General features: G+C 37.6%; 1 protein-coding gene and 1 long non-coding RNA gene across 4 annotated transcripts in view; both read right to left on the bottom strand.

Annotated features, from left to right (window-relative positions):
- LOC113054179 (erbin-like) overlaps window positions 1–13,551 on the bottom strand; it is an 80,723-nt gene that overhangs the window by 22,885 nt on the left and 44,287 nt on the right. For all 3 annotated transcript variants that reach the window (XM_026219531.1, XM_026219529.1, XM_026219530.1), the window contains 6 exons: window positions 13,053–13,109; window positions 9,820–9,883; window positions 9,568–9,642; window positions 4,151–4,295; window positions 3,159–3,231; window positions 1,115–1,244 (listed from right to left, as the gene is read on the bottom strand). In XM_026219531.1, the coding sequence (XP_026075316.1) occupies window positions 1,115–1,244; window positions 3,159–3,231; window positions 4,151–4,295; window positions 9,568–9,642; window positions 9,820–9,883; window positions 13,053–13,109 (544 nt within the window). The remainder of the gene's footprint in view (window positions 1–1,114; window positions 1,245–3,158; window positions 3,232–4,150; window positions 4,296–9,567; window positions 9,643–9,819; window positions 9,884–13,052; window positions 13,110–13,551) is intronic.
- On the bottom strand, window positions 7,326–9,106 carry LOC113054180 (uncharacterized). The gene is made up of 2 exons (XR_003277356.1): window positions 8,680–9,106; window positions 7,326–7,454 (listed from the first exon to the last, which is right to left on the bottom strand). It is a non-coding gene; the product is annotated as an uncharacterized LOC113054180 (long non-coding RNA).

A 13,551-nucleotide genomic window follows, 5' to 3' on the forward strand; every position in this document is an offset into this window, starting at 1 on the left:
CAGGATCGATGCGGTCGAGACTGAACCATCTTGTAAGAGCAGGAGTTTGTTCAGATTCAATTCAATATAATTCAATATCTAATACACATTGCACTGGTTAAGCTAATTCACAATCCTGACATGTTTCGCACAAAACAAGGCTCTAATGGATATGGTCTATACTGGACTTTAAAAGCATCTGAATGCGCTGTTGGTACTTGAGCTGGATAAACTCACGCCTCAACTGGATTATTGATTTAACACGCTATCAATTGTGATATAACTTTCCAATGTTATGGACATCGGCAATCTTTGATACTGTCAATATGGTTACCTCGATGCAGTTTCAGCTGTTCATTACAAAAGCTATGTATTCATACAGTGTTCAGTTTGTTCATACAGATATGTATTCGACTTCAATCTGCTGAATGAAGAAAAAGTTTCAAGACTCACAGCTAAGCAAATGCTACAGTCAATCCCAAACAGTGGCTGTGAATGCAGCACGGACATTTACTGAGAGATGCCTTTTAATTCTCGGCACTTTTATCTGTTCATGTTGGGATTTTTTATTTATAAAGTATGTATTGTGTGAGAAAACGTCAAGTAAAACATGAAAAAAGAATGTCCGAAGTTTTAGAGTATTTTAGAGAAATTATTTATTGGTTATTGGTAAGGATTAATTTACTAATCAGAAGAAAATAAATGCATTTAATGAAAAAAAAAAAAAAACCTATAGATTTATCTATTAATCATGAAAACAATAATTGTTAATTACAGTCCTAATATTTATTTAAACACAGTGTTTCCAGTAAGATCTGTGGGGCATTTCATATAATTTTATCAGCAAAATTAATACTTTATCACTATTTCCATTAAAAATAAATGCTATAATGTTGTATCATTATGATTCCTGCATAAGTTAAAAAAAAAAAAAAACTTTTTAGTCATTCTTTGTGAATCCGGCTGACTGAATTATTAATAATAAATTGTTAAGAACAATTGGTTTTGTGTATGTTATAGCTATTAAAATCAGACTTAAATCCCATCCTGCACTATTTATAGATATATATTTTTTTTACATTAAAATGCATGGTATTAGGGAAGTTAAAGGTCATTTGTTGTGGTCTTAAATCACCTCAGGAGGCATCTGTGTGAGCAGGTTGTGATCTGCAGCAAAGGTCCGCAGGTTCACACACTGGCCGGTGGTGGACGGCAGCGCCTCGATCTCATTGAAGCTGCAGTCCAGCTCATCCAGAGTCGTGAGTCTACAGAGAAGAGAGATCATTCAAACTCAGCAGTTCCCCGCTGATGCACTATAGAAATCTGTTATATGAGAAATTGTGTGTGGTCTTTAATACACTAAAGCACATCAAACTCCACAGGCCTCTATTCTGATGCTTCTGTGATCAACAACCTTGATTTATTAACAGGCTGACGTCAAACATTTTTCTAGTATGACTAACAAAGCAGGTGTGCTGAATAAACCATCAAACCAACAAAGAACCAAGGCCGAATGAATCTGACTTTCATTTCTGAGAAAATTAATTTATCCGTGAAAAACAGTTGTGCAACTGTTTATAAAGTTTTGCAAGCACTGCAATAGTGTTGAGGAGTAACTAACTAAAAGTTTCGCATGGGTTCTGAATCAGTGGATCTCAATCCTGGTCCTGAGAAATAGCCCTGAGAACTCAGATGCATTGTGAAGACAATTAAACCAGCTGTCTGTGTTCACTGAAGTGCTTACTCTGTCCTACAGCAAAATAAATCTTTTCTGATCCCTTGTATAAACTGTTGATGGAACTGGTTGGCAGAGAAAATGCTTTTTATGCCAAAATGCCAAATAAAAGAATAAAAGAAATGTGTTTAAGAGAGAGAGAGAGAGAGAGAGAGTTTAAGAGACGATACAGAACAAGAGACACTGACCACTGCTAAACTGAAAATAACATTAACATCTAACTGATTATGACGTCAATCAATCATGTCCTGTCATACTTAAGTTATCAGGAATTCATGTGGTTTCTTCACTTATTTAAAATGAATTTGATGCGAGTTTCATAATCTAAAAGATACAAAACGCTCATGTAAATTCAAATGTATTTTATAACTTATAACATAAAACTTCCCAAGTATAAAAACATAAACAAACAATTGAAAACTAAACGTAAAACAATTTTGAATGTTTCTTTTTTTCTCATCTTAGAACCCCAAAAAACATGGACAGAAGTTTGGCCCGCCAAAGTATGGACAGGCCTACTTCCAAAACACCCCAAAAAAAAAAAAAATTATATATATATATATATATATATATATATATATATATATATATATATATATATATATATATATATTTATTTACTGAGTGGTTACACATTACAAAAATGCAGCCATATCAGTGTGATGGGAAGAGACAGTGAGACTAATGAAAAATGAATGGTGCTTAATCAGTGTGCTTTACAATCCTGGCTGGGATCGAAACTGAATCCTTGCAATCACATATTCATAATCCCTCCTGGCATATTATCTTAACCCCGGACTATGAAATCTAATCGGACATCAGGGATAACCGGCATGATTGGAAATGAGCTCCAAGTAAGAGATGGTGAGAATCAGGTACAACGGCTGGCTTCTTTTTTGATGAATACCACAGTCTGTTTCTCTCTTTCTCTCTCTCTCTCTCTTTCACACACACACACACACACACTCACACACTCCCTCTGGGTGAGCCCATATGGATGTGCACGTCCCTCATTCACACACCCGTTACGAAGCCTTCTGTCTGTATCACGCAGTGGCTTATGGGTATTCTCATTTACAGCATTCACTCAAACAAAATGTTGGTCTGGTTCTCATTTAAAGCTACTGTGTTATTCACTTGACTACTCAACCCAACATCACATGAGCAAGAGTGTTATTTCTCTGTGACTTCCTGACAAGCATCATGAGGTTTGAGAGGTAATTTGTGATGCTTAATACTATTCGACTGCTTTCAGCTCTCATGTAGCACTTGTAGTTCACATTGTTGTGGAATTTATATCAGTTCTGCACATTTCTCACCACAATCAGCACAAAACATGAAAAAGCATGCAAATTTAGTGTGAGTACACTGATGGGCTATAGAGAACTGGGTCATGGTTTAGGCACAGCTCATCAGATTGCGGTTTAAAACGGTGCACACTTACCCTCCTATCGTGTCAGGCAGGTACATGAGCTGGTTATCATCCACCTTCAGAGTGGTCAGTCTTTTCAGAGAGCCTGTGGAGGGAGGGAGGGAGAGAGAGAGAGAGAGAGAGAGAGAGAGAGTTTGTATTGCAATCTGCAATTTATACATGCAGACAGAAACCGTTCCATATCCACTTCACTCCAGACAATGAGACAATCAATCTCCCTCATCTTGAAGAGTTTATTAGAAATTGATTCACAGACTAAACACTTGCCTATTCAGCACTTTCCACAGATAGGGTGCAAAAGTTCACTTAAACTTTTCCCATCTCAAACTATGGTCAGTGAAAGCAGATGCTTAACTGTCAGAAAATACCGACCGTCAAGTTCAGGAGGTCGAAGTATTGCAAGAACTGCATTATTTTCCATTTTATATGAATTTTGCACCAAAATCTGGGATCTCATGACATTTAAAACCTTGCTTTGTATGACTTCATTTTTCTAGACACACACATTAAATAAACATTATTGAATTTGTGGTCCAGGTTCACCTTTACCAATGAGGTTTAATGATGTTAATTACTTGATACAGCTGAGATGGTCATAACCCAGAGGTGAAACCGGTCAGATTCACCATCTTAAAGGTGGTGGTCAGATCAGAGACACTAGCTAAAACTAGCTACTTAAGTTTTGTCTATGGTAGGTAGTCGCTAAATCTCAAAGAGTGTCCAAAAAACTGTCAAAGTGTCCCCCGACTCCTGGAAAGCTCTTGCAATGAAGGAATCTCTAAACTGGATTCATGAAGTGTTGCCTGCTCACTACTGTCTGTCTGACTGGGTCATTCATTAGGTAATGAGATCGTGCTACTGCTCTACCCATAATCCTCCTGTTCATTTACACATCTAACCTGCTCATTGGTTTCAAAGCAGATTAGAGTTGAGGCATGCAGGATAAACCCGTCTGATCTGAAGCACTGTGTATATTAAACATGGAGCTCATCTTTGTGTTTTACCTATAGACCCCGGCAGCTGCGTCAGAGCGTTGTTGGACAGCAGTAGATCCTGCAGGTTTTCACAGCCGGATATCTGCTCGTCAACCATGTCCAAACTGTTTTTGGACACGTCCAGGTAGCGGAGCTGCTTCAGTGTCCCGATCATCTGCACACACATGACTCTCCGTTACTCACAAACAAACTAATTTTCATTCGTTTCTGAGAAAAGTTGAGCAAAAGCGAGAAAGTTGAGCAAAAGTGTGAACATCTTGCTGTGGGAAAAATTCACTGCTTTAAAATCTCCATTTCAGTCAGATGTGGTTGGTGAAGTCAGAGCCATATACTTGTGGGCAGTGCTCTCACATACTGGTTTCTAGAGTCTAGACGGGTTCCTCTGAAGGGAAAAAGATGGAGAGAAGCAGTGGAGAAGCGGAAACGGGTGATTTGAGGAGATGGAGGGATACGCCTGAGAAAGATAGATGAGAGAAGCCAAGCGTGAATGGACTCGATCCATTTCTCTCATGCTTGAGGGCAGACTGTGGGCTTGTCCTGTTCTCAAACACTCTCATCCTTCAGAAGCTCCTTTCCAAGAACAGACCGAGAGCTCTCACAAATCCTTTTCCAAAAAACTTTTTCCATCAAGATAAGAGTACAAGAAATAGGGCTCGGGTTTCTAGCACAGGTCCAGTACAAAACTAGTGTTTATAGGCCAATTTATTCACTACAGAAGGGATGAGGATAAAGAAGTACAACAGTCATTCATGAATTAGTCAGTTTTGATGTGATGGTGATTTTAAATGGATAGTTCTTTTAATTAAAGATTTCAACTGAAATCGAGGTCCTAAGCGATTCATAAAATGCAAGTCAGTGGCTACCGTTACTTGAGCATAAAAAATACAAGCAAAATAAAATGAATCTCAACGGCTCCTTATGATATACCGAGGTGTTATGAGGCAAAAATATCGGTCTGTGCAAGAAACTGAACATTATTTACTGCATTATTACCTGTGATCCAGATCCCAGAGCCTCTGGTTCTTTAGGGAAGTTCATTTCAATGAACTGGTTCAAATGACAGATCCACCAGTTTGCTTACGTAATCACGCAATGACGTAACATATACACAATTATAGTATCAAAGCACCCAATAATGATGCGAAACATGGATGTTTTACATGACTAAACAATATAAACTGAATAAACAAGTCTTAATTATTTTTACATTAACAATGAGAAATCATAAAAACGTTAATTTCTCCCTTTCATTGAAGTGCTGGGTTCACATATGCGCAGATCACCTGCTCATCTGTCCTCATCTCAAAGACAGGCAGCCATTGACTTCAGCAAGGAGCACGGTTTCATTTAAATATCTTCTTCATGGTTCAACTGAAGACTTAAAGTCGCCTACATTTTGGATGGTCTTAGAGTAAATACATTTCAAGCAAATGTTCATGTTTGGGTGAACTATCCCTTTAAGGGAACATGAGTAAAACTGCAAAGGACAAGGAATTTTGAACTTCAGATGCACTTGGGTGACGAGCCGCTCTTCTGGCTGGGGTGTAAGAAGCTTAATCAAAAGCACTAATAATGAGAGAGAAATTGAATTCTGTACAAAGAGGGGACCATATGTTGTGCAAGGACATGCCATCAGTAAGCTGGTCTCTGTGGTCAGACAGAAGGAGGTCAGGGTGCCGCCCTAATATCCGGGCTATTTGGAGGTCAGTTTAAGCAGACGTGTTCAAAAAGATGTTCTAATCTGAATCCTGCCAGCGAGGCCCACAGTTACTGTCAGTCTGCCCTCAGCGGCAAGCTAATGCCTTAATTACAACCTATTTAAAAAGAGCTGGCAGAGGAGGAGAAGTACAGGGATCCTGAAGAAATGTTTAGGAAGATTTTCTCCAGCTGCTATGGATGTCTGCTTGTCTAAACCGCGATGCACCCATGACAAACAGCAGCTAGAAACATCTCATTCCTCATTCATGAAACATCGGCAGAAAAACTGTCTGTGGAAAAATTTCACTAAACTATCCAGCATCAATGCAACGAATGCAAACATTCCACGTTAAACTTGAATTCAACAATTTACATATTAAAGATTATACAAATACAATTATTCCTATGCTTCAAAAATAGTGTAGAAATTAGCTCAATTTAGCACTTTACATGAAACATGAAAGGATGGTTTAATGGATGATTTATATTTAGAAATGTGCTATTTATCTCATTCTTGAAACACGAGCAGAAAATTACGCAAATCATTTTTATAAGCAATTTTTATGTTTGCACGTAATGATTTTATGGTGATTTACGCTGTATAAAATTAACTGGGATTTCAAGTGCAACATGAACAAAATTCACATATAAATAGTTTAATGAACAGGCAGCTCAGTTTAACTATTAACATACGAACCATCAAAGAAACAACTCGTGCAATAATTGTTTAAATAAATTCAATTTAGCGATTCGCAATTTTTGTAAGAATGGTTTCACAAATAAATTCCTTTTAGAGATTAGTTTTCCAAAATCTTAAGAATTCGTAAAAGCCATGGTTAAGTAATCTTTTGCAATCATTAATGTTTTATTGTGATTTAAAATGTATAAAATTTGCCTCATCTAGAAATTCACATTCAGCATGATCGCAATTTACCAAAACAGGGTATCTTCACATTTTTTAACAGCAAATTTAATGACTTTTAAGACCTTTTTAAGTCCTCTAAAGGGAAAATTTAAGACTTTATCTAAACAAAAATACAGGAAAATGTTCAGTCCGACAACACAGATTGATGTGGCGAAGCATTAGTGTGGCACAACTCACCACAGCCACGCTCAAGACAGGTCAAAGGGTCACAAAAACTTTTATACCAAGTGCTGATTGACCTTACAACCCTGACATGGTTGACTATGTTTAAACTATCAGCCTTTAAGGTACTTCAGGTAATTTCTAAATTCTGGCCCCTCATAGCAGTTTGAAAAAGACATGGAAGACAGCCCCAGGACATTACAAAAGCCCATTTCATCATACTTGATCTAAATTATGGTTAAATGTTGCTGCCTAATAGCCTTGAGCTGGGTTTGGGGGTTCTCCCCCAAGAAAATGTTGTTCAGGGTCTGATTAGTGTTTTCTATGTCATTTCAGACACAGATAAATGCAAGCACATACAATAATCTATGCATAGACCTAATGAATGACAGACAATTGTAGGAAAGATCAGGATCAGAAATTTATTGCATGTTCCAGTTGTAGGAGATCCATGACTTTCCAATTTACTGTGGGTCCATCCATTGACACAGAAAGCATGTTCCTTAAATTAAGTTCCTTGGTGCCCTCCTGAAATTATAAAATAATAAAATCAAAACAAAGTCCACCTCAAGAATGATAAAATTTTCATTCATGTTCACTCAGATTAGATGGTTTGTCTAAAGTAGTGATTCTCAAACTGTGGTCTGGGGACCACTGGAGGTATGCCAGATTACCAAAGAGGTCTGTGAGCAAAAGTCATCCACCAAAAATGACTGACATGGACTGTGACACCGTTGTACATTTCCAATTCACTTCTCATGACTTGTTTTCTAATCATGCACATTATTAGCAGGTGAAGTTAGCCATGGTTTCAGAAGACTAAAATGGCCTGCATTTTTACATGCATTAGGGATGCTCATTAAGCCAAATATGTTTTTTTTTCTTTTTTTTTATTAGCTAAGTGGTCCTTGATTTGAAAGAAAAAAATGTTTGAGAAACAAGTTAAGCCATAATAGTGAATGCTCACGAATTGGGCCTATGTGATAGGGTTCAGTGTCAACGTTGTTAACCTAAAATTGAGAAGCACAAAACAGATATTTGGAGTCTAATTATGAACTGGGCTACATTATTTAATTAAATTAAATTTTACTTTTCACATAAAAAATATGCAAGAAGCATAATGCATATTGAATGCTTTATACAATAAAGTTATTTACAGCACTGCCTTCCATCCATAATGCAGTAGTCCTATGCCTAGATGTCACCCACCCACAACATTTTTTTAACTGATTGGATGGGACAATATATCGATGCATTTTGAATCGAGAAATTATTCTGGATCGATTCCAATTTTTCTGAATGCATTGCGATTCTCTCTCGAATCGATTCTTAGTTTAGTTTTTAACAGCAGATGCCACTGCGTGCTTTAGATGCCTTACACACTCCACTTGAACCTACTATAAAATAATAATTAATAAAGTTCGAAAAGGTTGAAGCGAAGTACAAGGGTGTTTGCAGTGGGGCGTTTACATTAATCTTGCGTCATAAAAGCAATATATCAATTACATTCTCAGACTCAGCAGAACGCACGAGCGCTCTTCGTCGTGAGCATTTGAGTGTTCGGTTAAAAACTAGCCTAGAGCGCAATGTGCAAAAACTAAGCTCAGAATCAATTTGCAACGCATTCGAAAAAAAAATTAAATCAATCCAAGAATTGGGACCCATCGATATTTTTGTCCCAAATATTCATTAGGAAACAAAAACACATTTTAACATATTCAAATCATTTTAAATGTTACTTTTAGAGTCTTACCTTAAAGTGCTCCAGCAAGTCTTCTGCCATTGAGGTGCTCAAAAACTGAGAACCAAGATAGCGAGACCTGACAATCGTGTTCTTGTCCACAGCTTTATCGTCTTTGCCCATGCTTGCGATTTCGCAAAATGCCGTGGTGGCGAACCATCATCGCAACGCGTTCATCAATCACTTACTCGTATGTGACTTATGGTATGATGCAGGTTGCACCCACGAAGTGCTGCCCCCAAATGTTGTGCTGGTCAAATTGCGGTTGAAAAAATAAATAAAAATGACGAGTCGGACATGAAATTTAAGACCCCACATGAAATTTAAGACATTCATATGGAAAATTCCAGGATTCAAGACATTTTCAGACCTTAAAAATCGAAAATTGTATTTAAGACATTTCAAGACTTTTTAAGGACCCGCGGGGACCCTGCAAAAAAGTTTACTCGGTTTAACAACAATTTGCAAAATAACTTGCTTTACATTGAAATGAACTCACATAAAACATAACTGCAACAATTTTCCTAAGAAATGTTTAACTAATATTTTATGTAGTAATTAGCTTAGTTAAGCATTTTGTGAAATATAAATAATAATACAGATAAGAATGGTTTAGCAAATTACTTCGCATTTTTTTAGCATTTTACGTAAAATATGAATGCATTTAGTGTTTTAGATTCAATATGAATATAAGCATAGTAGAGTAGTACTCTAAAAATAAATAACAATTTGCACAAAAATACACAAAAATTAATTATTTCAAGCATTATAAAGTTCAAATAAGTAATACAAATTAGTAAAAAAATTTATAAAAACAACTTTTTTGTCATTATGCATTTTGTTTTTTAAATGAAAAAAAGAAAAGGACAAGAAAGCACAACGAATGAGTGCAAGACTCACCCCTGGTAAAAACGTCAGCTTATTTCCATCCATCCACAGCTCTCTGATTCCTGTAAGCTGCTCCAACACTTCAGGCTGGAGAGAAAGAAGGCACAATTCAGTTTCACATCCTCCGTTAGAGGAAAGCTGCCACTACTTTCAGTGAATATCATTAGAGGAGAAAGATGTGCATTAGCTGCAGTCTTACAGAGACAGACTGTCAAACACCTGACTGCACTGAGAGCTGACTGCAGTAATGCAGGTGATACTCACCACTTCAGTGAACTCATTACTGCCCAGATCCAAGCGCTCCAGCTGGGTGAGCTTATGCATGCTCCTGCAAACACACACATACAGTATTACTAACATTACTAGCCATGGATTAAGCACATTTTAAGCGTTGCACATAAACATATCTGAGCACTCATTGGTATTTACAGGAATACATCAGACAGGCTGGTCACAACCACAACTTGTCTTTTTAAGACTGTGCACAGTGACTCCCCAGGGCAAATAAACGGCCCACAAAGACATTTACTGAACGAGTAGTTACTGCTAATCCACATTTACTGTCAGTTTTAGTGCTATGCTAGACAGACATCAACCCCCAGCTTCACATAAAATCAGAGCCAGTATATAAAATAAAAAACACCCTAATATATCCTCCAACATCATGTTTATACTTAAGAGGTCAAGCTATGGCGTTTATAGATGTTCAGCAGCCATAATTGAACAACAATAATATATAAATAAAGTTTTGGATCAGTAAGATTTGTAATGTTTTTAAAGACGTCTCTTCTGCTCATTATGGCTGGATTTATTGGATCAGAAATACAGAGAAACAAAACAATACTTCGAAATCTTATCGCAGTTTGAAGTAATCATTCATCATTCATTTAAAATGTGATTTATTCCTGTGATAAAAGCTGAATTTATTTCAGCATCATTCCTCCAGTCTTCAGTGTCACACGATCCTTCAGAAATCATGCTAATATACTGATTTAATATCAATACTGGAAAGAGTTCCTTGGAAGCAATGAATATAATATATATATAAATAAATATAATTACAATGAAGTTTATTGGCCTTTAATTGCAAGCGAATATGTTAACTAGTTTACTTTGTTGTTAACTTTACATATTTTTAAGCTGACTACTATCAAAGATTTTAACTAAATGCTTACAAATCACTTTAAGTATTCAACTGGGCTTATTTTGCAGAATGCTGTATATCTATGTGCGTGTTTTCAATCTTTATAACACGTTCTCCTGTTCCAATCTGCTTCTGCAATCTCAGTATCTGCGTCAATCACTGAACTAACATCATGTAGTCGGGTAGGTGTGCTTCAGGGCAGGGTGTGCTTTAAACCGCTGCTGACGTGGACCTGGACACAGATCAACAGCCTGCGGGCGTATCCTAACCCTGGAACAGCTTGAAGACGAACTGATACATAGCTCTGGGAATTGTATTAACAAATGGTTATAAAAGTGAAGGCAAACTCTGTTTTTTATATAGTGGATCTTGTACTGAAAGACACACTGATTGTTGGCCTAGAGGATTGGAAGAGGGATTCATTCATCTAGGCCTGTGTGAAGCCAGCCAAAAAAACTCACCGACCCCCAGAGTGCTGAGCAATCCACAGCTCATTAGAAACACAGACACACACATCATGAGAACAAACCACACAGTGAACATCTGAGAGGACGGGGCTCGATGTCACGTTATCAGAGCACAGGGTAATAATGGTAAATGAGTAAGCCATGAGTCCGTCTGCATTCCTGCTGTACTTCCTGATCCAAAACAGTCCATGTGTGTTACATCTAATATTTCTGAAGACAATGTGAGTAGTGCAAACCTAAGATGTCACTATATAGTTGCTAGGGATGTGTTTTTGTCTGGTTGACAGTGTGTTTTATTGTTGCATGGGTCTTCTAGGAGCAAGCTCTCTGTCCCATAAAAAACTGCCTGCCCTCAAAGACTCCATGGTATTTCGGTCTCTAGATATGGCTCAGAAGTTTAATGTAGAGTCTAAAGATGCGGTCACTTTTACATTCATTTCAACAGGACTCCATGCAATCATGGATGAAGTTAATTGCACTGAATTCACCGCACTGACCAACAGAAAGCTGCCCGGTTCGACTAGCCTTAGTGCTCAATTCTGTGAAAATGTGGTCAATATCAGATTTCTATCCCAATCGCACTGTTATGATACAAGCTCTTATGTTTTGTTGTCATTGTAATACTTCTGAGTCCTGACACGTCACTGTCCTTCCACTAACTAACTCTGGCAATGGCCTAGCTAACTTTGGCTAAGTAAAATCTTTGAATGTCTCCCATGAGCGCAGAAATGCAACAAACGTTTAGTACTCCATATGGAAGTGGCACAAATCAGAAATGAAGAAGATCAGATTCCAATGAGGTTTGAGCGGTGTTCTTCACGACAGTTTTTCATCACACTAGGTGTTTCTCAATGTCAAGGAAGGATTCTCGGAAGCCAGTATTTCCAGGATGCTACGTCATCAACATCCGTCGAAGGACTGTTCCAATGTCGAGGATCCTCGGAATTTCAACCAAGGACTGAGTCCTTCGTTCGAAGAATATCCCGTACACAGGAAAGGATGCATATGTTTATCCTTGGCGCTCTTCACGCTCTCAAATCACCCACAATCCTATGCGCGCAGCTTTGCTATCTAACGTTAGTTCAAAAATTAAAAAATGTCGAACGTTAACGTAGTCGGAGCGGAGTTTGACGTTTAAATGGCAGTACAAATTATTGATATTGTAAATTATACAAATACAAATGGTTAACTTAACCGGACCTGTCATTTAACAATTGGTTGCGTCAGTGGCATTTCTTTTATAAATAACTAGTTAAGTTGTCCAAAGTAATTTAATGATACCATCACAGCGTTATTCAAACGGACCTTTTCACTGACGTAATGACGCAATTACGTGCACTTGCTAGCCTGTTCCATTTACGTGTTCTCCGTATGCTAAAGAGGAGTCTCACCTAGCCTCTGAAGGAAGTGACTTGGAAGGATCAGTCCTACCAAGGAAGTATCCTTGACATTGAGAAACACCTACTGTCATGAGAAAAACAGATCTAAGTCACATATGGGCAAAAATCTAATCAGATTTGGGCCACATGTTCCACGTGTGCTTCATACATCACTACACTATTGACAATGGATGATTTTTTAAAGATGTCACAAGAGAATTTTTGTCTGTTTTATCATCCACCATGTAAAAAAAAAAAAAAAAAAAAAATCACCAAAAAAATGAGTGCTCATATGATGCAATATTAGCCCCAGAGCCAGAAATGATTTTAAAACCTCTCAGCATGTCACTTCAGAGCCTCTTACGTAAGACTGAACAACATGATGCCACAGAGGGACAGAGAGAGAGCCGTTTGTATGTATTTATAAAGCGATTACCAGAAGGGGTGCAGCACTCATCATCACTTTAATATTTTAGTAATTCAAATCAATCCCAGAAGGCCACTTACTTTGGCAACATCTTTAACTGGTTCTCCCGCAGCTCCAGAATCTGCAGTTTGGTTAGTCTGAGCAAACAGAGGGAGAGAAAATATATAGTGCTTGAATACATTTTTCAACTGGTTTAAAAATGTTAAGTAGCAATGCTTTTCAAGATAATAAATATAATAGCGAGATGAAAATTCTTTTTTAGAATAAAGGTGCTTATTTAATGTCCCAATACTGGTCTAGTGACTTACTACACATTCAAAATATACTGTCCTCTTTTTCGTATTGAGTAGAAGTATGTAAATGGTCGTCCTCAGGTGACCTTCCAGCAAGAAACAGGAAGTGAGCTGCATGCTGCGTGATCATCTGAAGTCTATTTCAGGCTGTGGGTGCATGTTTATTATGTTAAAGAGTACTGCTGCACAGCAACTGCACTGCATTTTCATAGGAATGCACGATTCCTGAGGCTTTAGATATGATATGAGCTCCAGGAAACATTAGGAGGTGCTTTCCAAGGAAATT

This window comes from Carassius auratus, chromosome 35 (assembly GCF_003368295.1).
Source record: "Carassius auratus strain Wakin chromosome 35, ASM336829v1, whole genome shotgun sequence".
NCBI classification, from domain to species: domain Eukaryota; kingdom Metazoa; phylum Chordata; class Actinopteri; order Cypriniformes; family Cyprinidae; genus Carassius; species Carassius auratus.